Raw genomic sequence first — 25,509 nt, 5'->3', positions numbered from 1 at the left:
ATTCTACATCAACAAACCCTTCATTCTCAGTTTTGAAATACTGATGGGGCTAACATACTGATCATTTGCCTGCCGGGTTATTTTCTTACTTACCATATGCTGGCTGTGAAGTTTTTCCAGAAGGGTGTTGTCTGTGCCTTTGGGGAATCGACTCTCTTCATTCACCAAAGCCAGCAGACCCAGTTTCTACAGCCAAACAAGAGACGGGCTTTTACAGTCAGCAAAAGCTTTAAATACACAGCAGCAAGCCAAGAACTGGAGATCTGGACAGCACATTGAGCAATAACCCCTGAGCTACAACCAGCAAAGCTCGAGCTGAAAGCAGAATTCTGGCCAGTCAATGCATTCAGCAAGCAGAACATAAGTGGAGATTTATAAACAATTCACATTAAGGTTTTACTTAAACACTGCTCCCTGTCTAAAACTATGCCACCCTCCCTAAGCTTGCTCTCAATGACCAGAGATCTGCTTTCATGAGCCAGGGTGACTATGGCTAGAACAGCTCATACTTTTGCTGGGTCATGATGGGAAGAGGATCTAAGCAACTACCTGGTTTTAAAACCAGGAAACCCCAGAGAACGTCTCAAGACAATCAGCAGTCCCCTTTGTGATCCCTGGAAAGTGTCACAGGTAACTGCTCACCTTCTCAATAAGGTCCAGGCACTCTGCATTATCCATCCAGTCAATGGCTTCCCAGTTTATCCCTTCCCTGACAGTCAAGAACAAACAGAACAAAGATGTGAAATGCAAGGTCCAATGCCCTGAGATGCAGGAGAACAGGAGCAGCTGAGCACAACAGCTATCCCAGGACTCAAGGCGATTTGCAGGAATTAGGCTTTGCCATGGCTGAGGAAAAGGAATAGGACACACAATTCGCTGCTAACACAAGGAGCTGGAAGGAGGAGACAGCCTTTCATAGCCATCCCAGTGATTTAGACTGATGCTCATCTTGTAGCCTTTGAGCAAATTCCACACCAAGCACTAAGAAATTGTATTTGTTCTCAGTTGTTCTTTCACGAGGGATGAGCATCAGCCCCAGCGGTGGTGATGACGGACAGTTTGCTACACAGCTTCAAGAGTCAACTGCTGACCCACCAATCTGGAAAACAGGCCTGAAGCACATCTGCCAGAAGACTGAACCACAATTCATAGGTCCACCAGAAGAAGAGACAGCAGCAAATTTTCAGGGAGAGTTTTGGAGAGGATGTTACAGATAAGTTTTGGCCTGACATGCAGGGGACCTACAGGGTGGCCCTGCGTCTTTCAGAATGGGAGCTGATGTAGGCACAGCAGTGCAATAAGCGTGCTTTGAAAATCATCCATGAAGTTCTGTAAATCTGTGCTGAATGTGTTTTCCCCCCTTCTACCACCTTCTTACACTCCCATTATACAGGCTGTTTCTGTTTTCAGAATTCAGAGGAGCCTGGCAATAACTCTTGCTCAGGAATCCAGGGAAGACTACAGGCTATGTGTGAAGCTACTTGCTGACATTCTGACACAGACGCCTTTCAGGTGAAGGCTAACATTTTGAACATAGAAAAGCTGTTGTCTACAAACCCTTCGGCCTAGGCTTCATACTTTCAGGTTCAAAGCATTCAGAAACCTGCGTGCAACAGTTGGAAGCAACAAACTGGAACAATTTCTGAAGAATGGAAAGATCTATCCCCCACAGGAAACAGAATAGCTTATCCACTTAATGACAAAAAATAACAGTTCACAGTGTTTCAGATTTTTGCAACAATGAGTGTCAGACCGTATATTTTTACAAAAAGACCTCTTGGATTCCTTCTAAGAGCAAGAAGACCTTCCAGAATTGAAGGGAGCAGAGTTTTCTGAAACAAATCAAATCACAAACGAATCAAGTTGTCTCTAGTGCCACAGACTCCTTGTGAAATACATGGAGCTACTTACTATACCTGAGGAAGCAGAGCCGATACTGTGAAAGATGAGCTTTAATCACATCACCCTAAAATAACGTGATGAGCAGTCAGTAAGAAAATTCCCTTGTCCTTTCCCAAGTTCAGCCACAGAACTTAAACTCCTATGTAATCATCAGGAAAAGATCTTTTGTCACGATGATACCATTCTTAACACAAGCTTCCTGCAATGGTGGAACTGGCCTGGGAAGTGAGTGCATAAATAGCCTTGCAGTTTTGTAATCTTTAGAATTTCATGAATTGCCTATTCAACTGTCTCCCTTTACAAGGCTGCTCTCATTTGCCCTCACTGACCCTATTCAATTGCTGCATTCACAAACATAAAGGCTTCTGTTTCAGAGCAAGAACTGAAGTATTTGTCTAGCAGCCTTCTCTAGAAGCAGAAATACTCTAGAACATCCCAGGTACTTCACAAAACACAATGCAAAATGAAGCCCACAGAAGAGAAACAGCTGCGCAGAAGGCCCCATGCTCTTTAAGCTCAGGAAACAGCCTGATTTAAATTTCCTTGCTGAGGAAAAGAGCCCTAGGACAGAAAGAGCTGTCGGGTATCTATCCATCTGTCTTTAGGGACTTTACTTTTTGCACACCAAGATTCCAGCTGCATAACACCACCACTACCTTAGGTAAATCATGACCGAAGTCAGCAATAAGGCCAGTGACCATGTGTTCTAATGGGTTAAAAGCCCAAGATTTTCCCATTGAGCTGAGAGAGAGAAGCGAATCTTTTGTTTGGAGACAAGTGGCCTGTGCTGGCAAAGCACGTGGATAGTGCTTACAGAGACACATCCTCAGTCGGGGTTGCACTAAGGCCCAGCTGCCTCTCCTGCCTTAGCAGTAGGGACAGGAGAGCATAGAGGAATGATGTCCTTCATTCCACCACCCAAGAAAGCAACAGGGGGCCACTCCCTCCATTTGTCACCTGTTGTACTCCAGCTGCTCCAAGGAGAAGATGTGTTTGTTGAAATATTCCTGGAGTTTCTCGTTTGCATAGTTAATGTTAAACTGCTCAAAACGATTCACCTGTAAGAAGAAACAAAGATTATAAAACTTTACATTCTTGTCCCTGGGCTCTAAAAGAATCTATAACAGCAACGGGGAAGGTGCCAGGCCTGGAATAAAGCCGGAAAACAGAGGCAAGGGGTGTCAGGTGGACATGAGGAGGACAGTATGGGGAGGTCCACTAGGAGAACAGCTTTTGTAGCTCATGAAAGGTTAATTCAGTAGGCCTAAATGGTAGTAAAGGATGCTAAAGACAATCACATTTCTGTTCTTCTTAGAAAGAAACAAATATAATTCCCTAAGTGTTAGGTCACTGGGCTTTCTCTTCAATGAAATATCTGAGCAGTCACTATACGGCTGCTCAACATACATCCCTCATCAGTTGCAATCAGAAGGATTATGCGCAGGATTGTCAACACAAGGCAAAACAGATGTAAACAAACAACATGCATACAGGAGTTAGACATTTATTTGTCTGCAAGTCAAAAATTCAGTATTACCTATCACAGCACGTCTACTTAGGGTCTGTGTCACAAACCAGACCTTCAACATCAGCCTACATGAATACAGGTGGCAGAAGTGGGCAGCTAAACAGATCTTGCTGCTCCCAGAGAGAAGTGGCAGCGGAGAAATCCCAGAGTGCCCTATGCTAACCTAAACAGGATGGAATCCTACCAAAATTCCTTCCTATATGCACTGACATCTCCAAAACCAACCCACCCTGCAAAAGACAAAATCCTTACCTGAAAGTTCTCGAAGCCAAAGATATCCAGGATGCCCACAGACTTAAAGTTTTCCTTGCCTTTGATCTTTGTATTAATCTTGCTGATGAGCCACGAAAAACACTGGGAATACAGTGCCATAGAGAGGGAGTCCCTGGAGTCAGCTGCCTGTATGCAGAGAGAAAAAATGAGTCACAGAGAGAAGAGAAGGCATAAGGGGCACCACACATCTCTATGGGACTTCAGGTTCCTCCACTCCTTTTTAGATGTCTCAGCCTCTGTACTGGTAGTGCATAGTGCAGTATTCACATATACAGTCAACATTCAAGTTTGCAAATAGCCCAGCCACACACAGATGTACCATGTATGACCTTTGGGTAACTGAACTTGAGAGGCTGAAGGAGGTAACAAAATCACAGACATCTTTTGGAACAAGTGCTGGGGCAGGGAAAATGGCAAAATACCTCATGACTAAGCCTGCAGAAGTCATTTGCATCACCTGAGCCAATATTTGCAGTGACAGGTGAACTATCTCAGTTCAGTACTCCTAGTAGAGCTGTCAAATGGGTGTCCGCTCAGTTTTCCAAAAACTGGTAGTGCATGATTTTACAGAGTATTCTGTCACCAAGTTAGCCTCAAAAATCCCCTCTCCAAAACTTTCCTGCAAACAGCATTATCTCACTGGAAACCAGGGTAGGTTGGCCAACAGCCAAGACACATGCCCCAGAAGAGCATGGGTTGAGACACCTTTCTGGAGCTGACCCAACATTCCATACAGTGATCATAACCAAGCTTCACAGGTGGAAAAAATAACTTACAGCAACTAACAGGCAGTAGATAATCGCATGCATGTAAGTGTGTGGATGAATGTCTGAAACTGAACTTCTGAAATCTCAGGCAAAAGCCTGCTACTTGATAGCCCAGGAATGGGCTGGTTTTAAGTTTTAATAACACGTGGACTAAACAGAAGTGGCACACCCCAAATCCTCTAATTAGTAAAGAGGTATGAGACAGAACTGCAAATTAAGAGGCTGATCGCATGCTGTCCCTCTGCACATAAACTATTTAGACTGGGAAACCAGGGCTTAGGGTTCTGGAAAGAAGAGGAGGCCAAAAATAAGGGTTCCCATAAAGAAGACATGATCCCAGAGAGTGCAAAAAGGGGGCAGGAAAGAAGGCGGCAAAGATGCTGGAAGTGGGGAAAGATCCTGGAGATCAGAGACATGTAGAGACAAATGTCAGGGTATGCCCAAGGACCTTGGCTGGTAGTTCCCGAGACTGGTAACCAGAAGAAGCTACACAACATGAACCAACAAAACTTTCTGCCCTACCCTCCTGGACAAGCAGCAATCTCCCTACTGGGAAAAGAAGTCGACATCTAATGAATGTAATGCTGAGGGGTGAGTGAGCAAGTATGTGAAATAATCAAGTAGGGCAAAAACTATAATCTTGTCATTTCATAAACACACACCCCCCCCCAGTATCAAGATCGATTACAGGTGGTTTACTCTGTTGTGCCTGTGACATAGGGTAATTCCTTCAGTGGGCCTGACCAGCAATGACAGAGCTCTTTTAAATGCACCCTCATCCCCTTCAGTTTTGCAAGCCTGAATAACATGACCTCTCCTGTTCTGCTTTGCTGATAGCACAGGCCAACTGCCTCTGAATCCTTTCAGCCCCTCTCAGCAAGATCCTGAGGCCCAGCCCAATTGCACTGTTTTTTCTCCGCCTTTCTCTTCCGGGGTAGTATCTCCTCTCCAGCAGCCCAAGGCCTAGGACACACAGAAACCTCCCTTTTCCACAGAACAGAACATTTCAAAGCATGGGCACACACGGCTTTTCTGGGTATTTCTTCTCTCCATCAGATGGTCTGTCTCATTAGTTGGGACTGAGAATGCCCTCGAGGCCATGCCTCTGTAGTGTCTCTGGCTACACAGTAAGGTGGACTCATTTTCCAGGAACAAGACCTCCCCATCCAGCTGTAAGCAAAGCCGCTTTCCCCACAATATGGCTCAAATGAGATTCTCAAAGGCTCCTTTCATCCTCCCAGCTTTGCCTGCCTTCAGGCCACTTCATCCATTCAGTCCACTGAAATGTCAAAGCTCAGACGGGCAACGAGCCCGTTACAATGAGAAATCCCTGGCAGCCCCATCAATGTGTTCCTGCAACAAGAAGTGGGAATAGGTGGGCACAGTACACGAGGGCTTCAGCCGGAACAGGCTTTACAGGCCCAGGGTTGAGAGCAACAGGTTCACCCAGTGAAGACAACTACGCAGTGGCATCCACTTGCTATAACAAGTTTTTTGCAGTCTTAGTACTTCACTGGGCTGCAAGCAGTAAACGTAGGGTCCAGCATGCACAAATGTCATGAATAGCTATACTATCAAGGAAAGCTCTCTTCAGGGAAACTCTTGTAAATCCCACAACTGCACACTGTTGCTCTGGAGTGCATGGAGTGTCCCTGCAATTGTTATCCATCCTTGTGCACTGATACAGGAAGATGTGGCTTATTTATGACAGACAGCTGAGAAGAGGAACTGTGGTACTGGATACTGAGGATGTCTACTACAGACTACAGGCTGGAAAATAATTGTCCCACAAATTTATTGCAAGGAAAGGTCACAGACGATGAAAGAAAGATACCATTTCTTAAAGGCAAAGCTTAGCTTGTGATACATTAGCAGGTGTGTTCGCAGCAAGAAAAGAAGCAACTACTCTGTGGAAATGAGTACTGCTGAGACTTCAGCTTGAATACAGTGTCCAGTTATAGGCACTCCGCTTCCTGAAAAATGTGGGAAAACAGAGACAGCAGAAGAAGAGGAGGTTTAGAAAATTACTTATAAGGAAACATTGAAGGAACTGGATTGTTTAGCTTAGAAAAGAGAACACCCCGTGAAAAACTTCAGAGAAGCGGAAGCTTGTAAGGTGGACAGCTGGGATGTCAAAGGTAATCTAAATATGAGGAAAATCTTTTCAGCTCCAGACTCCACTGCAGCTAAAGCAGGATACTTAAAGAGGCTGTGAAATTCCTTCCATGGGAAATCTGAAGGAAAGTTAGACAGACATCAGTCAGAGAGAGCCTAATAACTCTGGTTTCTCTGCCAATGTAGGCGTTGGATTGATAACCCTCTGCAGTCCGTGCCAGCATGAGGTTTCCATTACAGATGTTCGTTTTGCTATAACACGATACTTATTCCGTCCTAGTAATGTTATTTCATGTTTCCCAGTGTCTTGCATTTTATTAATGACAAAAGATTTTCTACAGTTATCTGCATGGACCTAAAACACCAAGAGTGCCCTCAAGTGATCAGTGACACCACAAGTTAAAGTTAGTAGGCACAATGCTGTAATGAACCACAGAGAAATGTAACAGATAAGCAGGACTGGCTCCAGCGTGCAGTACAGGTTCAGAAGATGAGAACTACATATCAGTTTATTTGGTCCTCCTTTGCTGTTGTATGGATATACAAAGAAGCTACTGTGGGGTAACAACCTCCCATCTGCCACATGTTTCGTGGTAACTGAGTGCAAGCTTTTATCTTCCAGTAAATGCAGCGTAACCTGGGAGTTCTGCAAGGCAAAAGCATGCACACATGCAATTACCACAACGCATATGACCTACCTTCTGCAGGACACGAGCACCTGGTGGGTGAAGGTGACTTAAAACCAGTATCATGCATTGCCATTTGCAAGTGAACTCCCCTATAAAGCCTAAAAAGCAGAGTCAACATTGAACCTGACCTACCAATAAGGGCAAAATACTTGGAGGACACAGCTGAGCACGTAGGGAGTGTAAAGGAAGCCCTAGGCTTGAATGGATGATACAGGAGGGATACAGAGGGCCTGGAAATGCAGAAGTGGCAGAAGCAGTGGCATACACTAGGACACTTACCTGCTCCACAGTGAGAGGGGAGCTTATCTCTTCGCCCCGCAGAATCATGGACCTCTGCGTCAGTACTTCAGAAAGCTGGAAGGCGTCTAAGCCCAGGAGGTCGCTGGCAATGTTCAGCACTAGTAACAAAGGAGTACACACTTTTTTCTCTTGCATGGGTCCCCATCAGTCATGGGGGATCCACATTCTGCAGCTCAGTGAGGAAATCCCAGGGACTCCTACAGGCAAGTGACTAAGCCCCAGCACAAAACACACTCCCCTTTTATTAATTCTCTAAGCTCACATATCCAGTCTAAGGCAAGGTCAGCAGCCGTTACGGGCCACAGTCAGGCACTCGTTTAAGTCAGCGTTTCTGCTGACAACAGGAAGAGCAAAGCACTGTGTGAAGCTCAGCACCAGCAAAATATTTATTGAATGAGAAGGTATGTTTTCCTAAAGGCACAATAGTACAGTCTGAGCGTGGGATTGCTAAATTTGGTGTTGAGAAGAGAGGCAATTAACTTAAGACCTGGAGCACTTGTAATACATATTTATTGCTTCTGTTTAGGGATTCACTTTACCAGACCAGCTTAGATTGGGTAACTGTAACAGAGTGCACACTAGCAGATGCTTCAAAGGAAGATGTGGGAAACTCTGTAACCGCCTACTTTTATCTCAAACTCCTCCCTGTTTCTATTTCTTCCTGCTCCTTCAACACAAAAGAGAAACTGTGAGATCATGGACTCTGAGAGTATCCAGGAGAACAAATAGATCACAGGGCCACAGCTCAGCTAAATCATACTGGTGCTCTGGAGCCACACATCCTGTGGCAGTGCTTTTGCAGGGTTAAACTGCAGGGAATCTGCTGGCAAAGGCACTGCAGACCAGCATAGCAGAGGGAAAAAGGAGGATGGAGAGAGCTTTGTTGGGGGCTTTATGCGGCTTTGCATGGTCTACCAAGTTGCCAGGGTCCCACTTACCCGCTTTTGTTGTAATTTGGGCCCCGCCAGCTGTCATGAATTCAATGTTTCCCAGATGAAGTGTGCCAGAAAGAAGTTTGAAGATGTCTCTGATTTCTTCAGTGCTGAAGTCCACCACCTTCATGGCAGTCTATGCAAAACCATACAGCTAATGTTGGCTGCACGTAAAGCCACAGTACAATGCAACTACCACACTCATGCCCAGCCCATATAAAATGTAAAACTCAGAATTATAGTCATCATGAATCAAAGTGAAACTGGAGATGGCACAGCCTCTCTCTCCGCTATACATCTGTCAGTGATCTTCACTGTCTTTCATTCTCTCCTTCATTTCCCCTATCCCCATCTAAGGAAGGTGGGCATTTGCCCTATCCTCAGGCTGGACTTTGCTGCTGCCATTGCCTGTCTGTCACAGTAAGGACATGTTTGTCTGTGCCTGTGTGAGGAAATCCTTCCCTGAACACTGGCAATATAGGTTACAGATGTCACTGGACTGCTTCCACATTCTGCCTTACTGTCTTCCCTGGACAGCTCCATATAATTTCCTTAATGTATTCTGACCCATATAACCCCCTTAATTTAGTCTAGCTTAGAGAAGTAAAGATTTGTATAGCAATGTTTAAATCCAGGCTCTCAGCATTAACTGCTAGAAGGTTAGAAACCAGTTACCAGATAATGAAGTATGGCACATTCCCTCTTTCTTAGTGCATGCATGTGAGCCAGGGTTCTTGGGGCATAAATTGACTTTGAGAGGTAGGACCCAGTTTTCAAGCATTCTCCCTGTCAGTGGGGCACTCCAGGGTTCTAGTTCCCTTCTTTCCTCCAGGCTTCTCCTCAGCTGAAGTATAAACGCCATGTCACCATTGAAACCTGTTTTGTACAGGAGACATTTCCTTCCCTTAAATCACACCTGAACAGGAGCTATTGAAATCCTAGGCTGACTCCTCTCACCTCACCTATCTGGTTCCACCTACATTATTAAAGCCCTCAGGCTGATAACCACTTATCAGACAAAATGCGAACTGCATATTCATCCTGCTAAACCCACAACCTCTGGTGAAGTTACAGATGTCTATTGAAATATGTGTGGTATTTCAGAATGGCCATTTGCCCAGGCGATACAAATTCACCAGAACATTTCTGGAGAACACTAGCCTCAGACCAAACTGTTCCCCTTCTAATGGTCAGTGTGAGGTTTCCTGCATCAGCCCATCTCAAGGGCTCCCAGGAACCACTATGGGGTGGGGCTCATGCTCCCCGACATCTCCATCATTCTAAATTACTATTCATCATTCAAACCCAAATTCCCCCATTTCTGTACTCTAAAAACACTCTTTGAGCCTTGTTTTTACTATAAACAGGTAGAGCTGAGTTTCAGACTCATTGAACACCAAATTTTGGCTTTGGGCAAATAAATTCTGCCTGTGAGATCTAGACCCTGCAGCACGTTTAGCCCCCAAGATAGTGCCCAGAAGTTCAGGAGGAGTTAGGACAGGACTCACCATGACCTTATTGAACATCTCTATGTCATTCAGGTTTTCATCAGTCACACAACCAGACTGGTTCAAATAGCGGTAAGTCTCTGGCTCAGAGAGGGAGAGGCTCTCTGCAACAGAGCAAAAAGAGGCAGAGAGGAGAAAGAAAATAGTTTATTTAGCAACCAGCCTTTTCATTCTTAGTCCCCCAAAACAGTGCGTATGTTTACCATAGGGAGAGTTCATCTGAACAGGTATCATATCCCTCAAAAGCCACACCTAGACAGCGAATGCACTGGGAAGGGGAAGAGGAGGGTGTGCGGTAACAAAGCTTGCAGATGGTATGCAAAATGATTTAGAACAGTCAAGTCCTAAGCTGCAGAGTCACAGAAGAATATTTCAATATTGAATTGACTCAGAAAAAAAAAAAAAAAACAAACAAACCAGAAGATGAAATTCAATCTGATAAAGCGTACAGAAAAATAGTCTTAACTATATACATACAGTAATGACCTCTGAATTAGGTATCACTACCTGAGATAGAGTTCAGAGTCACTGTAAGATTTCTGAAGATGTCATCTCAGTGCTGAGCAGTGGTCAAAAACTGAACATAGTTCAGTTCCTTCAGTTTTAGAAGGAACACAGAACTAAACATAAAACCAGAATTAGGTCTCTGTACGTATCTGCAGCACAACCACATCTTAAATAATATCTGCAGATTTGATCCCCCATTTCAGAAAAGGTAGAGGAGAACTAGAAGATCTATGAAGAAAGGAGTCACAGATGATCAAGAGACAGAAACACATTACAGATGGGGGAAGTGAAGCAGCCTGGGACACCAGCTTGGTTAAGGGGAAGAATAGCAGAGATCTGCTGAAGACAATAATCTGGTTTGTATGCTTTCCCTAAGTACTTGCTGATAACCATAGTCCCCACTATTTCCCTTTGCTTTAGATGGATCTCTGAATTGACCCACGCGGCCATCCCTGCATGAACTCCCTACAACTGAAGCCCTACTTCCTTCCACTCTGTCAGGCCCAATTCTTCCATCTGATTATTCTAACACACACAGAGCAAAGGCATAAAGAAATTCCTCAGTCCCTCAAAACCAGGCTGCAACTGTAACGTGTTCCTGCCCGCCTATCTGACCTCTTCAGCAAGACCATGAGTGCTCAGCTGTGCCCGGGGCAGGTACACACAGATGTTGTTAAGGGGCTGCTGCACTACAAAGAGGATTCTTCCACAGCCTGCAGCTGCCGCTTTCTCTGAATGCCCTCTTCCAGACCCACCTCTCCCTTCCCCATGTACTTTGTTCAGATACTAGACATGATTTGGCTCTAGTCCTGCCGCTATGTCACTGGTCTTTCTAATTCTTATCCCTCCTATTACCTATACTGACAGTTTGTTGTAGAAGTAGTCCAACCTTTGAACTCCTTGAACAGCTTCCATCAGCATCTGAATCAAGACTCTTTACCCTTCCTTTGCCTCTGGCCAGTTTCATTACCTCATCTCTCTATGATCTATCACCTCTTCACTTTGCACAGACTTTTCCTTCCAGCTCAGAGTGCCTGAAGCGTCTTTTCTCATATAGCATTTCTGTCATCCTCAGCCTCTTTCTCTTAACTCCCCTTTCTGTTTCCCATGAAATCACCATATGGCCTTCAAGAAAAAGTTATATATCAAGTACCTGAAATATCCATGCTCTAGTTGACTTACACCTGCATCACATACTGGACTGGAAAGAGGACAGAGCCATATCCCAGAAAACAAAATTACCTTTCTGCTCCCCGCTCACACCAGCTAGCAGAGCATAAAAGATGTGGTAATTCCTCTCTCCAGGGTTCTGGTGTACCACTCTGTTCTGGAACAAAGAATACAGGAGTAACCAGTAGAAAGAGATCACACTTTTGATTGCAAAGACAAAGAGAAAACCAGGATACAGGTAAACCTCCAGGGCCAATTCACAGGAAGGGCTTCTTCCAGTTTAGTGATGGTGTTGTCTAAGCTCTACATCAAGATCTTGTCATGTGTGGCTGTGCAACTGAGCACGTACAGACTTCTCTGAACTCACTTAGAGGGTGCACACACGGACAAACCGAACCTTGTCAGTTCTGTCCCTGCTCCTCCATGAGTTCCTGAATGCAAAGTAAACTACATCAGAGCAGAGGTGCCTGCATTTGGAGTTGTACCCCCACATTCCTCTCTGTGGATCTGAGTTTCCAGGTACTTGTTCCCTCTCCCTTTCCCCTTGATAAACAGTTTTTTCTTGGAGTCTCTCTGTAATGCACAGCATTTATCAAAGACAGGAGAACAGGCTCTGATAGATACAAACCAAATATTGTTCTTCTACCATCCTCTTCCTGAGCTGGGACAGTTGCAGTAGTAACACCTAAAGAGCTAATATCTACATGCTATGATGGAGGCAGCTTCATCCAGTAGGAGAACTGGCACTTGCCCCACCATACACTGAGGACAGGGCTCACCCAGCAGTCAGTAGAGGCGATACCTACCTTTTCCAGTAAATCTGAAGAGCATGTTAAGGAGAAAACACTCAAATGACATATACACAGATCTGATGACTGGCAAAGAATCTTCTAGAGATATTGGGGTGAACCCTGTAACAAGCAACAAAACATGAAATAACTGTTGCTTTGGAAAGTGGTCAAAGAGTGGTCCCGAACATCATCTCGCATCCTCCTCTCTACTTGTCCAAGGAGGTATTATGGGCCAAAGAGATATTTAAAAGGACAGGGTCAGATACGACCATAGGACCCGCACAATGGTAAAGTAACCTAACAAAGGATGAGCCACATTAGGGACACCTAGAAAGATTTGAGAGGCCACTCTAATCTGAAAGTCTGTATGGCATGCGGCAAGTCTTGCATCAGTTCTCATTGCTTCTGCAAGAGACCACTATCTTTAATCCACCAACAGCACAAAGAGCAGAGACTAAACAATCCAAGCCCCTTATTTACAACAGTAGTAAATTTGTCTGGCTGCTACTCCAGTGGAAATTGGTGTGGTTTGCAGTCATCAGCAGCTTTGAACATCAACAAATGTATGCAGGGCAGCTTTAGCTGCCTCATGAAGACAAAAGGTATGTCAAAGCCTTTGGGAGAGGGGTACATGGGCATACAGGGAAGAAAGCGGTCATAGCACAATATAATTCGACTATATCTGGTCTTCCCTGACCTTGTTGTCACTGGAACAGGCTCCCCAGGGAAGTGGTCACAGAACCAAGCCTCTCAGAGTTCGAGAAGCATCTGGATGATGCTCTTAGTCATATGATTTAGTTTTAGGTAGTCCTGCAGGGAGCAGAGATTTGGACTCAATGATCTTTATGGATTCCTGTTCTCTGCATCCAAATATTGTGCAGAATATATTGATTCTTAGCTTGGTCTCACTTTTCTAAATCATTAATTCATTGGCAGAACTAACATAAGGGAACAATCTTCTGGGAAAAACAGGATACAATCAGCATGAAGGATCTTCCTCGGCAGCAAATTCTAGGGATTTAACTATTAAGTGTTGTGATTGCCAAAGTGAAAAGTCAAACTATGTCCCTAGCTAATGTAGTACCTAGACAAAAGGTTTCCAAAGTTAGGTGCTGCAGAGCCACAAAAAACCCACTTCTTCCCTCTTTAAGTTGCAAACTTGCCCACAGTTATAAACTGGCTTTGAGAAACTGTGATGAGAGATTTCCTGACCCATCCATCCGAGCTCGCTCCATCCATTTCTGGTCCACTGAAGCAAAGGATACAATCAGTTACTCGGCCTCCCTGGATGTGTCCATGTTGAGAGAAGTGCAGCTGGATGAACTTGCCAAAGCGGCTGGAGTTGTTGTTATAAACTGTCTTGGCATTTCCAAAGGCCTCCAGAATGGGGCTGCAGAAACAAGGCAATGAAGATATGATTGGTGATGAGATACCATTAAAACACGTGCCCAGCCTTTTGCCATTTGCACAGCGTGCACTGCCACGTGAGATTAATTTGTTACAGCACCAGACTGGACAAGCAGGAAGAACTCAAGGGCAAGGAAGGATGGCAAGAGCAATTTAACACAAGGCTAGATAAATTTTAAACCTTTGGGATTGGAGTTAATTAAATCAGTCCCCAATCAATATGGGCAGCTGGTGTTCATGCTGTTGAAGGCATTCCCCCCAACGTGGCTTCATGAAACGAAAGGTGGCAAGACCCAGCCAGGTTGTGTGCTTAACCCAGCAGCATCCCTTGAAACAGGTTTGTATTTTTATCCAGATTTTCAGCTGCATCAGCCGTATAGGGCAAACTCTCTGTAGCTTTAAACCACATGCTGCTTTGTTTCTGTTTCTACCTTTGAAAGAGAAGGCTGGATAAGCCACCTCTTAAAATTACAGGTAAACATTTTCAAACTAACAGACAAACATAGTACTAAACTGATTTGTTTGGTACTGAAATTTGATATGGGAACACGCAAACCCTTGTTACTTAAACCTTGCTTAGGTTGATACAAGCCACATGGTTTCCAGGCAGAGGGAATATAGACACGTTACAGATTTGAAAACCTCATTCTAAGAGAGCCACATCATCCACTTCAGGAAAAAAAAGTTGCAAAAAAAAAGGAGAAAAAAAAAAAAAAAAAAAAAAAAAGAATCACCAAACTTCAGTTGGGTGATGAAGAATTTTGTCTCCTGGTGTCGTGGTTTAACCCCAGCCAGCAACAAAGCCCCACACAGCCGCTTGCTCGCTCCCCCCAGTGGGATGGGGGAGAGAATCAGAAGAGTAAAAGTGAGAAAACTCGTGGGTTGAGATAAAGACAGTTTAACAGGGAAAGCAAAAGCCGTGCACGCAAGCCAAGCAAAGCAAGGAATTAATTCACTGCTTCCCATGGGCAGGCAGGTGCTCAGCCACCTCCAGGAAAGCAGGGCTCCGTCATGCATAGCAGTGACTTGGGAAGACAAACACCATCGCTCCAAACATCCCCCCCTTCCTTCTTCTTCCCCCAGCTTCATATGCTGAGCATGACGTCGTATGGTATGGAATATCCTCTTGGGCACTTGGGGTCAACTGTCCCAGCTGTGTCCCCTCCCAGCTTCTTGGGCACCCCCAGCCTGCTTGCTGGTGGGGTGGGGCGAGAGGCAGAAAAGACTTTGACTCTGCACAAGCACTGCTCAGCAGTAACTAAAACATCCCTGTGTTATCAACGCTGTTTTCAGCGAATCCAAAACACAGCCCCATACAAGCTACTATGAAGAAAATTAACTCTATCCTAGCCCAAACCAGCACACCTGGTCACCTTCCTGTCCTCAGGAGGTTCACACAACATGGAAAGCAGTGAGTTAAAACACAGATTAGTTCTTGCTCCACAGAACAGTACAAGGAAAAAGCCTAAACCATTCAAACTGACACGCTGAATCCAGGATTAAAATATTCATTTTTGCAATTTAGCCAATTCAAAAATAATGTGAAGGCCTGAAAAGCAAGGAGTCATGGAAATGCTACAAGAACAGCCTGTAGCAATCATGTTTAATTCTAAAACACACACATAGCTTTTAACAAAAATTATTGCGGTTATTACCCTCAGAAATACTTGCTTTTTAAACATCTCCATTAATCTACTGTGCACTTCCACTTCAGACAGGGGCAGATACAGGATTATTCAAAAGTTAATAACTATAACATGGCAAATAATCACAGCTGCAGATGCCGCTGGAGTTTGCTGAGAGCTTCAGGCCTTGCAAGTGTTCGCTAAGTGAGAGCTGTGGTTGTAGGAAAAGGTCAACAGCGTTCAGGAAACTTCAGGCAGTATTTTCCTAATTTATCTCTTGAAAATATCACTTTAAGCATACAAAAGCATAGAAATGAAATTGCTCTGTTATAACACATTACAACCACAGAAAACCCAGTCACAGAAATCTGTGTGCACAGATCAGGAGGGAAGTTCCTTGCCCTGGGGAATTTGAACTCCAAGACCCACGCCTCTGAAACAAGTGTGTAAATAGGGACATTGCACAGGAGTATCCCTCGGAGCACACCAACGCCATGAATCAACAAAAGTTAACAGGGACAACCAGAAAAAGGGAGGACAGGGTTATGTTCTACGACCACCGCAGCTGCAGCTGCAGTGAGAGTGCAGTCACCAGGCAGCCAATCTTTACGGCTCTAAATCATGTTAAATTAGATAAGCAAAGCACAAGGAAGTAGCTTTATAGTTCAGTTTGGCAATGGGCTCACGCACAGGAGCGCAGAAGTCTTTCAGGGATGGGGGAGGAAATAGGCACGTGGGTGTCCGAGGCTGGCGGCAGCTGCCGGGCAGAGGGGTGGGTGAGCCAATACAGCCAGGAATGAGGGAGGGTGCCCGGGCCAAGCGAACTGCCCATGCCAGCCGGCACGTCGCAACATGGCATTCGATGCGGCAGTGAACTGCACGAGGCGGAGCAGCGCGTCGGGAAGGCGATGCCAGCTGCGTGGCTGGATGCGGGCAGGGTGCGTTGCAGGACTCGAAACAATGGGAACCAGTTTCAGCAGGGCAGCAGAAAGTGAAGCCTGGATTTTAGAAATATTGCAGCTCCAGGATTCAGACACATAGCTGAAGACAAAAAAGCAGATTTGAAGATTGGAGGGCTGAGTAACAAGAGAGGTGGCTATGCTGTAAGCAGTGTCACCCAACGTGGAGAAGGGAGCTTCAGAGCGAAGCAAGCAAGAAAAAAAGCTGAGAGGAAAGCTAGCAGGATTTTTAATGGACTGATGGATATTTTCAAGAAGGAAAACCAACCAAATCAACAGTGCCAAGGCAGTTTTCAGAGCCTGACTTCTGAGACGCACAACAAGCACGAATGTTACAACACACAAGCAAATGATAAAAAGCTGACGTAACACTTTGTTTATAACGCTGTCTGAAATGGAGAAAGAATCCAGCATTGTTCCTGGGTATGTGCCGGGGTGCAAGGATGAAAATCTGCCATAAGCTAGCCTAAGGAGGGCCACTGGCAGAGCAAGTGAAGAGGAACTGCAAACATATGAGGTAGACTCATTAGGAGCGGCAGCAGCTTCTGGGTCTGGGCCAGGTCTTCAGCTCCTCTTCTTGAGGAAAAAGGTGACAAATCAAATTCTTTTGCACTCGCATCGCAACAGCTCACATAGCACTGGAGATGTACGCAAAACGAGCGATGAGCTCTTACTCCACCTCACAGCTGTGGGATCTTGCAGACTCAGGAATCACCTACCTACCATCGAAAGCTTTTTGGATCACAGTCAAGTTACCACTTAAGCACTAAGCGGGCTTCAGCCTTCTAAGCCGCTCGCCTTAAAGTGGATTTTGCAGATCTTGAGTCATGACTGTATTGCACTTAAGACCTTTTTCCAATTTGCCAATGTCCGTGGTAAAATCTGCACACCTGCAAAGGATAAATCATCCAACAACAGCCTCTCGAGCACGGGGTCCAAAGGCAGCAACCACTCTGCTCAGTGCTGCGCTGCTTATAAGGATCCTAAAAACTGCAACACTCTTGCAGCTGCCACGTTAGCACTGCATGTCTGCTTTCGCTATTTCCACCACAGTTACTAGTAACTTTTTTGCATCACAGTCTTCCAGGAAACATTCCTTCTCCCTACTCCCTGGGCCCCAAAGTGTGCCGCTTGCATGAGAGTCACTTTTACACAGATGGTTCAAAGGATTCCAGCATAATACACAACTAGATCCTATTGCAGACATCTGATTTACTCCTCTGGAGGCTTCTGCAACTATCACAGGCTCAAACTGGGACCAACCTGCAGCCTCGCCCTTGACAGTACTGAACTGCAAGACCCCCAGCAAGGTCCTCCAGGCAGTCTTGCATTGGGAAACTGGTGTTTAATTTAATTTATTGCTAATTAGGGGAAACTTCTGATCATGGATTCAGGTGTTAAAAAAACAGACACCTAAGTAAACATCTTTCCTCCCTCTTTCCAAGGCTTTACCTGATGTCCAACACCTATCGCTCCCCTTTCTTAGCCTCAGCTTCCATTTTTTACCTCAGGTTAAAACCAGCCCCTCCCCCGCCCCCCCCCCCCCCCCCCCCCCCCCCCCGCAAGGCAGCAAGCGGCGCAGGAGGCTGGGGCCCACACACAACCGCTTCTTTCTGTCGCTCTTTGCTTCCTCACTTTCTCTGCTGCTCTTTGCCTCTTACAGGTTCTTCCTCAGCTGCACTTTGCTTCTTCAAGTTTTCTTGACACTTTTTTTCTTTGGTGTCCCTGTTCCAGTGTGGGTCACCCGTGCGCCATAGTCCTGGGGTGGGCCATGGAGCTTGGGGCTTTCCTGCCCTTGGCATGGTCACAGTCCCTCAGGGGTGCCAGCACCTTCTTTGGCATGAAGGATCCCCCACAGAGCACGTCTCTATCCCCTCATGGCTGCCGGTTTCCTTCCCAAACACGTTTGACTTGGGCACCATGCACTTCCCTGCCCACTTGACACCTTTGCAAGGTTTTGATGGGTGGTGGTTATTCCCCGGTGCCAGGGCGGTTATTCCCCGGTGCCAGCTCCAGCCGAGACCGGTTCCCACAGGCCCTGCTGCAGCCCCCAGGGAAACCTCCTCGCTCGTGCCCCTTGGACGTTTCTCCTTAAAACCACCTGCCCAGACAGCAAGGGAGCTGCAAGGCAGCCCACAGGACCTCTGGGGGCAAGACATGGTGGCAGCCCGAAACAAACGGAGGCCAGGGGAGAGCAGGGGCTAAAGGGGGAGACCCGGAGTCAGAGTGTGATGGAGATTCACCCACACTGAGAGCCGTGGGAGACGGGGATGGCCTGGGACAGCCATCCCTGCAGCAGGGAGGGAGGGGACCCCATCCCCTCCAGCCACTGCCATGGAGACGTGGGCGCGAGTGCTGGAAAGAGGGACAGCGCAGTGGTGTGTGGGTGACCTCAAGGGTGCAGCTGGGCGGGCACGGAGGATGAGTTACTGAAGGAAGGAGACATTCCATCCTCGACTAGGGCATTAACTCCATGGCTGCCACACAACCCCTGCGCTGCTACTGGAAAGAAGCCAGGTTAATCCACAAGCAGCTGGGAGAGCAGCCAGCATGGAGGCGTCCCAGTGAGACTGCAACCGCCGCGCTTCCCTGACGAGACACCGCTCAGCTGCATGAGCCTCACTGCCCAGGTTCGGCTCCATCCGCAGCCTGGCTCAAGCGGCCCAAACACAGGCACTGTGCAGACGGCAGTGCCCCCGCCAAAGGCAGGCTGCCCCAGAACAACAGGGCACATGGCACCTGTATGGGTGACCATACCTGCTTTCCAGGATGGCTTCTTCCACACGAGTGCTCTTCTCTGACGCAGGGGCCCCAAGGGAAGTCTGGCTCATAGACGACAGAAATTTCAGCAGCAACTTGGTGCTCTCAGTCTTTCCAGCTCCACTTTCTCCGCTGTTAAAGAAAAGATACACGTTCCATTCACAAATCCAGGACAGACCAAGCTAATGACCATCCCACCCACGGCAGAGAAGTGACCTCCAGGAATAAACACGTAGCATCTCCACTGTGGCAAGCAGGGGCCAGGCAAAGGGTGGGATGGTGTGGATATTTAGGCAGATGTCATTGCAAACGGAGCAGCAGGAGCAAGGCATGCAATGCAGTCAGGGAGTAGCCGCTTCTCCCATTTCTAACCTTATCAGAACACACTGGCTGTCATGACGCTTCCACAAGCAGCAGTAGCACTCGTTAGCGGTGGCGAAGATATGGGGAGGCAGCTCACCCAGGCGGTGCTGTCTGTACAGGTCTATGGCATCCACACTGTACAGACCAGGGATGGGTTTGTAGGGATTTACTGATGCCAAGATGGAACCAATGTTTGTCTAGGGGGAGAAAAAAAAAAACAAAACACACAGCAAGGAAATAAAATTCCTGGAAAAAAAAAAATCACGACAAACCCAGACCCTGAAATAACTCATGGCGAAGGGAGAAAGCCTAAATAAGGAAGTTGGGTTTCAGCAGAGAGCTCCCCAGTTTAGCAAAGAATGTCAAACCCCAAGGCAGGGGCTGCATGACTGGGTATGGATGGGCTAGTTTGAATTTCGCTGCTTTACAATAAAGTGTTCTTAGTCTGTTGTCCGCTAAATTAAGCTTACATAATTTAAAAACATGAAGCCATCTTCATACCCAGCTACCTTGCACTGTGCATGAAGCTGAAAAGCAGAGCCAGGACTGAAGGAGTGTCAGGAGATACCTTCAATGCCCCTATCCACAGCCTTAAGTGGAAGGGGCTTGGCAGGGTTCAAGCACCTCCTGAACAAAGAGGTGGGACACAGACACACAGACACAGACACACGTGTGCAAAGAGCCACTAAAGCGTATCTTTTTCTTCTGCCGAAAAATTCTGTTTGGAGCAGCTTAAGTCACTTGGTAAGCCAAATCAAAACTGACAGCTGAAGAGGAAGCTCAGGATTTCAAGTCAAAACATTTCTACAATTTCTATATATTTTATTTTGAAATATTTATTTCAAAAATCTCACAGTTCAAGAAAAGAGTTAGTCAGGTTTAAAATAAAATATCCAAAGCCTAATACTGAATTTCAAACATATTCTTTTGTGAAGTCAGAAGGAAACGCATTTTGGTTTTTGGGGCATGACTTTTTCGGTTCAGCCAACCATCTCAAATCCAGTTATTCTCAGAGCTGCAGTTCAGAGCAATGGTGCCACCTCTCCCCTAACAATGGCTTTGTAACACGGTCAACATCCAGCTTAAATCCTGCTGCTGGTGCAGTGGCCTCCTTCACAGGGACATCTTGGGCTGCTCTGCTCCAGGAATACCCATTCTCAGCAGGGGTGATAGAGGAAACACTTAGGTTGCTGCAGTTGCTGCCAAGCTTTGTGGCCAGGGAGAACATCTAGTATTATTTCCAAACCATGAACTACGAGTCACCACATACATATACAAGGATTTGGAGAAGCTGTAAACGAAACACTTGGTGACAAGTAAGACATGTGCTTTCTCCCTGCCAAATGAAATCTGGAGCCATACTGCAATGCCAAGCTCTGAAGCCAGAAGCCAGACTAAGATGGTCTAGTCACCAAAATATCTAAGACTCATTTATTAAAGCAGCAGTCACAGATCATCAGGGGGAAAAAACCCATCACCTAGGCCTAATTGCTTTATTGGTATGAACAGGCTAGCATGGAACCAGCCCTGACGACCCTCTGACATAGACCTTTGTGGGCAGAAATACAATTCATCAGTGATGAAAGCAATAAGCAAGCGGATGATCTTTGGCAAGACAGGTGGGAGGAAATGGGAAAGGACTGAGAGAGAAAACATGGATCGTGAAAAAGCACTGTACAACCAGTTGAGCAACAGACACTTTCCAGGGACTGCAAAACAGATGTCCATCCCAACACTTCTCCTAGACCTTAACAGCATTTTTTCCTCTCAGATGTTTCATTTTGCATTTCCCACTCTAGTTTCACTCTAGGCCTTTCCAGAACTTCTTCCAGTACAGCCATCTCTTTCAAAGGTGTTTCTAGGAAGCTTTCCCATCTCCCAGTTGCAGTCTCTTCATCACCTGCAGTCCCTTATAGACTATTTCTATCCATGATTTTTAATAGAAGCAGCATTTGTGCAACCATGTACATACCAGCCACTCTTACTAGCAAATAGTGATCGTCCCCAGAGAACTGTGTAGGGCAGGACAAGCCACAAGTGGCACATCTCCTCAAGAAAATAGATCCTGCTTGGGTGGTTAGGCATGGCAGAGCTAGGGACAGCACAAAGCATGGCAGTACAGCCCCTGCCTCATTATATACATCACTCACATTATGTTGGGTCTACTTTTATTAAGGGATACAGGAATTGCAGGAGTGAAGGGGGAAGATGCATTCTTCAATGCTGCAAGCTGTCGCTGTGCTCACACAATTTCCTTAAACAGTTTGGTAGAGCTTGAATAGTATTTCTTTGAAAAACAAGAGATACTGTGGAGACTGTCGGTATTCCTGTAGCACATTAATTATGGGTACCAGACCAGTACTGCCACCTACGCTCCCTGACGAGAAAGGATCCCCCTTAGGTGCTCATGGTAGGATGCCTCTAGGCATACAACTCAGAACTGCGCTGCCCTTTTTCACAGCAGTTGTCCACTTCATATTCTCAGTTTTCCATCCCCTCTATTTTTTTTTTTTTCATTATTTGTAATACTAGTTACCAGTATACCAGGTTACCCATTCCTTCAGGTGCATTTGTTTTCCAGAAAATGATGGTATTTCTCCCCTGTTTCTGATCTCTCCTATTTCCTTCCAAATATTTTTGGCCCTGACTGATAGGCATAACTCCTCTCAGTACAGCTTCATCTGCAACCTTAGCCTACTATGCTCTAGCTGTGGAGACCATGAAGAACGATATTAAATGAACTCAACCACTGTAGCATTCATGGTGTTCACAGAACACTGCAAGTCATTAGGTGGCACTACAGCTGACATTCTCAATTTCTGCTTAACTGAAAACCATATACGGCAGGGCTATGGCAAAAACTAGTAGTTAGTGATAAGCTAACTGCAATATTAATGTCTGCACTGCAGTAATGCAAAATAGCACTTGTCTGGTTTGGTGCCCTCCAGGTCAGACACTGCGCAAACATATACCCAGATTCCCACTCAAGAGGGGGCTTACAATCCTTCACCAGGGGTTTCTTCCCAGTGCTCAGCATATTACAGAAGTCAGGCCCCTTCATGTATCTCCCAAAAACTCAGATCTGAGGTGCACAGCTGACATTAATGCACTATCCACAGGCAAAAAATGACATCATATTTAAACTTTTACCACCTTTACACACGGATGGAGAAGCCACAGAACTAATGCTGAAGAGGAGAAGGAATGACATGTCAGGGCTAGAGGAAAGGCTTACGGAGATACAGCTGCTGTGACACTGTCACGGTGCTGGTGGTGTGGCATTTCTGGTGCAAGACACAGACTGAAAAAAGGAGAGAAACCTGCCTCACATCTCAAAACGTGAGGAAAAGGAATATACTCAAAAGGGCAAAGAGCTGCACAAACACATAGCACGCACCAAACACAGGTCAGGAAGAGCAGCAAGGACAAGGGCCATCAAAAGAGCGTGTGCACGTGGGTACTGCCACAGGGCTATGCTGACTGACAACAGGCAAGGGGGTCTACAGCAACAGAAAAAAAGACAATTTGCAGCCTCCTCTGCATCCCGGAGCAGGAGATGGCTCAGAAACGGGGTCACTTTATTGATAATTTCCTGGAATACAGGTGCATATGGTTTGGTTGCCTTGGTAATGGTTGCCATGCAACACAGAGTTTTACATTTTTCCTGTCATAATCTGAAAAACTCTGGGTGCACATAGCATGGACAAGCAAAGTAAGAGTAAAGCGAGGCAAAGCAGCCTTTGTAATATATCCTCCTAGTCCTCTCCAAGTCTCAGCAGAGCATGCTGCCATCCCAGCACGCCAGGGGTGCCTTGTCCTGGGCGTGCTTTTCCTCACAGGTCCCTTTCCTGGGGCTTGCCTCTTTCCCAAGGGCCCGAGAGGGAAATCAGGAGACGCTTTGAGTATTCATCTGTGCAAGGAGAGCAGAGCAACTCAAAAAAGGCACAACTGCACATAAAAGCAGAAGAATTAGGCAACAGGTTTGCCTTCCTAGTTTTGTCGAGCAGTAGCTTTATCTGGTTCAGGAGGGATAACCAACAACCGCCTGTGTACACTGCACTTTCCAGTCTGCTTGGCCATGTAAACCTCTGAACAGTAAAAATGGGGAATCTGGGGAACATGAACACTAGCTTGTAAAACACAGATGGTCATGGAGGATACAGAGCTGCACAATTAGCCTGGAGAACAGGAGGCTGAGAGGAGACCTTATTGCGCTCTACAGCTACCTGAAAGGAGGTTGCAGCAAGGTGGGGGTTGGTCTCTTCTCCCAGGTAATGGGCAATAGGATGAGGGGAAATGGCCTCAAGTTGTGCCAGAGCAGGTTTAGGTTGGATATTAGGAAAAATTTTTTTCATCAAAAGGGTTGTTAAGCATTGGAACGGGCTGCCCAGGGAAGCGGTCAAGTCCCCATCCCTGGAGGTATTTAAGAGATGGGTAGATGAGGTGCTTAGGGACATGGTTTAGTGGTGGAATGGCAGTGTTAGGTTAACAGTTGGACTTGATGATCTTAAAGGTCTTTTCCAACCTAAACAATTCTATGATTCTAAAGCCTAGAGGTGAATGTTCATGTTTTGGAACTTCTTCTGCAGATGCAAAGAAGCCCCTCTGGTAGGGGTAGGATCTCACAGGGCTGATGGAGCAGTCAAGGCAGAAAAAAAACTCCCTTTTTTATCCACATGAAACAATGCTAAAAATCAGTATTTCACATGCAAAGTGGCAGGCCTGAAGCTAAACAAAAATTGGTAGCCAGAAGGGATGTGTCCGAGCTTGAGCACTTACATAGATGTTACCCTGTTGGTAGCGCTGGTGCAGGTTAAGCAGGATGGCTGCTTCATGCAGATCTCCCAGCGTGGACATGTCTTCTACCCCATCAACGCTGGTCTGGTGCATTGGCAAGACTTTTTCTCTGGAAAGGGAGGCCTTGGGGTACTGGAATACCTAGAAAAATGGGGAAAAGCAGAAATAAGCCCATGACACCTAGACACACAGTCTGATTTCCTACCAGAAACATGTCCTTTTCCACAGCTTTATACTTCAGCACTTGAAAAGAAAATTAGTAAGGCACAGATCTGCTCCCTATTTTTATAGTCATTCCTCAGTTCCTTTTCCTACCTATTTGAGCAATCTGGCCAGAAACCATAGAGCACACTCCCTTTCTTTGCTACAGAGTCACTCTCTCACCTTCACTACTGATAGGGACGGATCAATGCAAGGTTACGTGATCGTTGATGAAGTGCCCTTATCAGGAGCAGGGCACAGCCTCCAGGTACACCAGGCCAGACAGGTATTACACACTGCGCTCATGACTGTGAATAACAGTGGCAGCTGCCCCCAAGAAACCGGGAACAGTCTTTCACAAAAACATGGGTGGGATCGTATCTCTGACTGTGGGGAGGTCAAGGCAAAGCTTATTCATATTCCAGGTTTGGCCCTGCACCCTCCATAGGAGCACCCAGAGCGTGTCTGGGAGAGGTTGTCATGTCAAGAGCAAAGGAAAGAAAAGCAGATGAGAAGCCAAAGCGGTGACACCTGGTGTGCCTGCAGCTTTCAAAGCGTTTGTACAGTGACAGCTATTGACTTCCATCCCTGCTCCAGGAAGCGACCACTTCTCCCTCTATGCAGCTGCACTCTTCTTGCCTCAGTTGCTGCATCCTTCTTCCTGCTAGAGCTTCCTCCTCCTCAATAACCCACACTTCAGCTCCTGGGTCACCTTCTTCACCCCCTTTCAACACAGCCAAGATTATGTGACTGTTCCCCTCCACCATAGCCACATCCCAGCCCTCCTTTCCTCCTCCTCAAGCACGATGCTGGCATTTCACAAAAGTTATTTCAGTTGCTTCCCACTCTTGGATTCAACCATGCACCATCTCCCACCCAGCATCCCAAGCTGTGCTAGATGGTAAGACCCAAGAC

General features: G+C 46.2%; 1 protein-coding gene across 1 annotated transcript in view; it reads right to left on the bottom strand.

Annotated features, from left to right (window-relative positions):
* LOC104128829 (unconventional myosin-X-like) overlaps positions 1 to 25,509 on the bottom strand; it is an 82,770-nt gene that overhangs the window by 47,298 nt on the left and 9,963 nt on the right. Inside the window, exons 3-15 of the mRNA XM_035897095.1 lie at positions 24,376 to 24,534; positions 19,606 to 19,793; positions 19,231 to 19,365; positions 13,748 to 13,872; positions 12,498 to 12,511; positions 11,764 to 11,848; positions 10,015 to 10,118; positions 8,513 to 8,642; positions 7,554 to 7,672; positions 3,683 to 3,829; positions 2,860 to 2,960; positions 643 to 709; positions 94 to 186 (exon numbers count right to left, since the gene is read on the bottom strand). Coding sequence (XP_035752988.1) covers positions 94 to 186; positions 643 to 709; positions 2,860 to 2,960; positions 3,683 to 3,829; positions 7,554 to 7,672; positions 8,513 to 8,642; positions 10,015 to 10,118; positions 11,764 to 11,848; positions 12,498 to 12,511; positions 13,748 to 13,872; positions 19,231 to 19,365; positions 19,606 to 19,793; positions 24,376 to 24,534 — 1,467 coding nt within the window. The remainder of the gene's footprint in view (positions 1 to 93; positions 187 to 642; positions 710 to 2,859; positions 2,961 to 3,682; positions 3,830 to 7,553; positions 7,673 to 8,512; positions 8,643 to 10,014; positions 10,119 to 11,763; positions 11,849 to 12,497; positions 12,512 to 13,747; positions 13,873 to 19,230; positions 19,366 to 19,605; positions 19,794 to 24,375; positions 24,535 to 25,509) is intronic.

Source organism: Egretta garzetta, unplaced genomic scaffold (assembly GCF_000687185.1).
Source record: "Egretta garzetta isolate BGI_Z169 unplaced genomic scaffold, ASM68718v1 scaffold577, whole genome shotgun sequence".
Lineage (NCBI taxonomy): Eukaryota > Metazoa > Chordata > Aves > Pelecaniformes > Ardeidae > Egretta > Egretta garzetta.
This window is presented reverse-complemented; position numbering and strand designations above follow the sequence as displayed.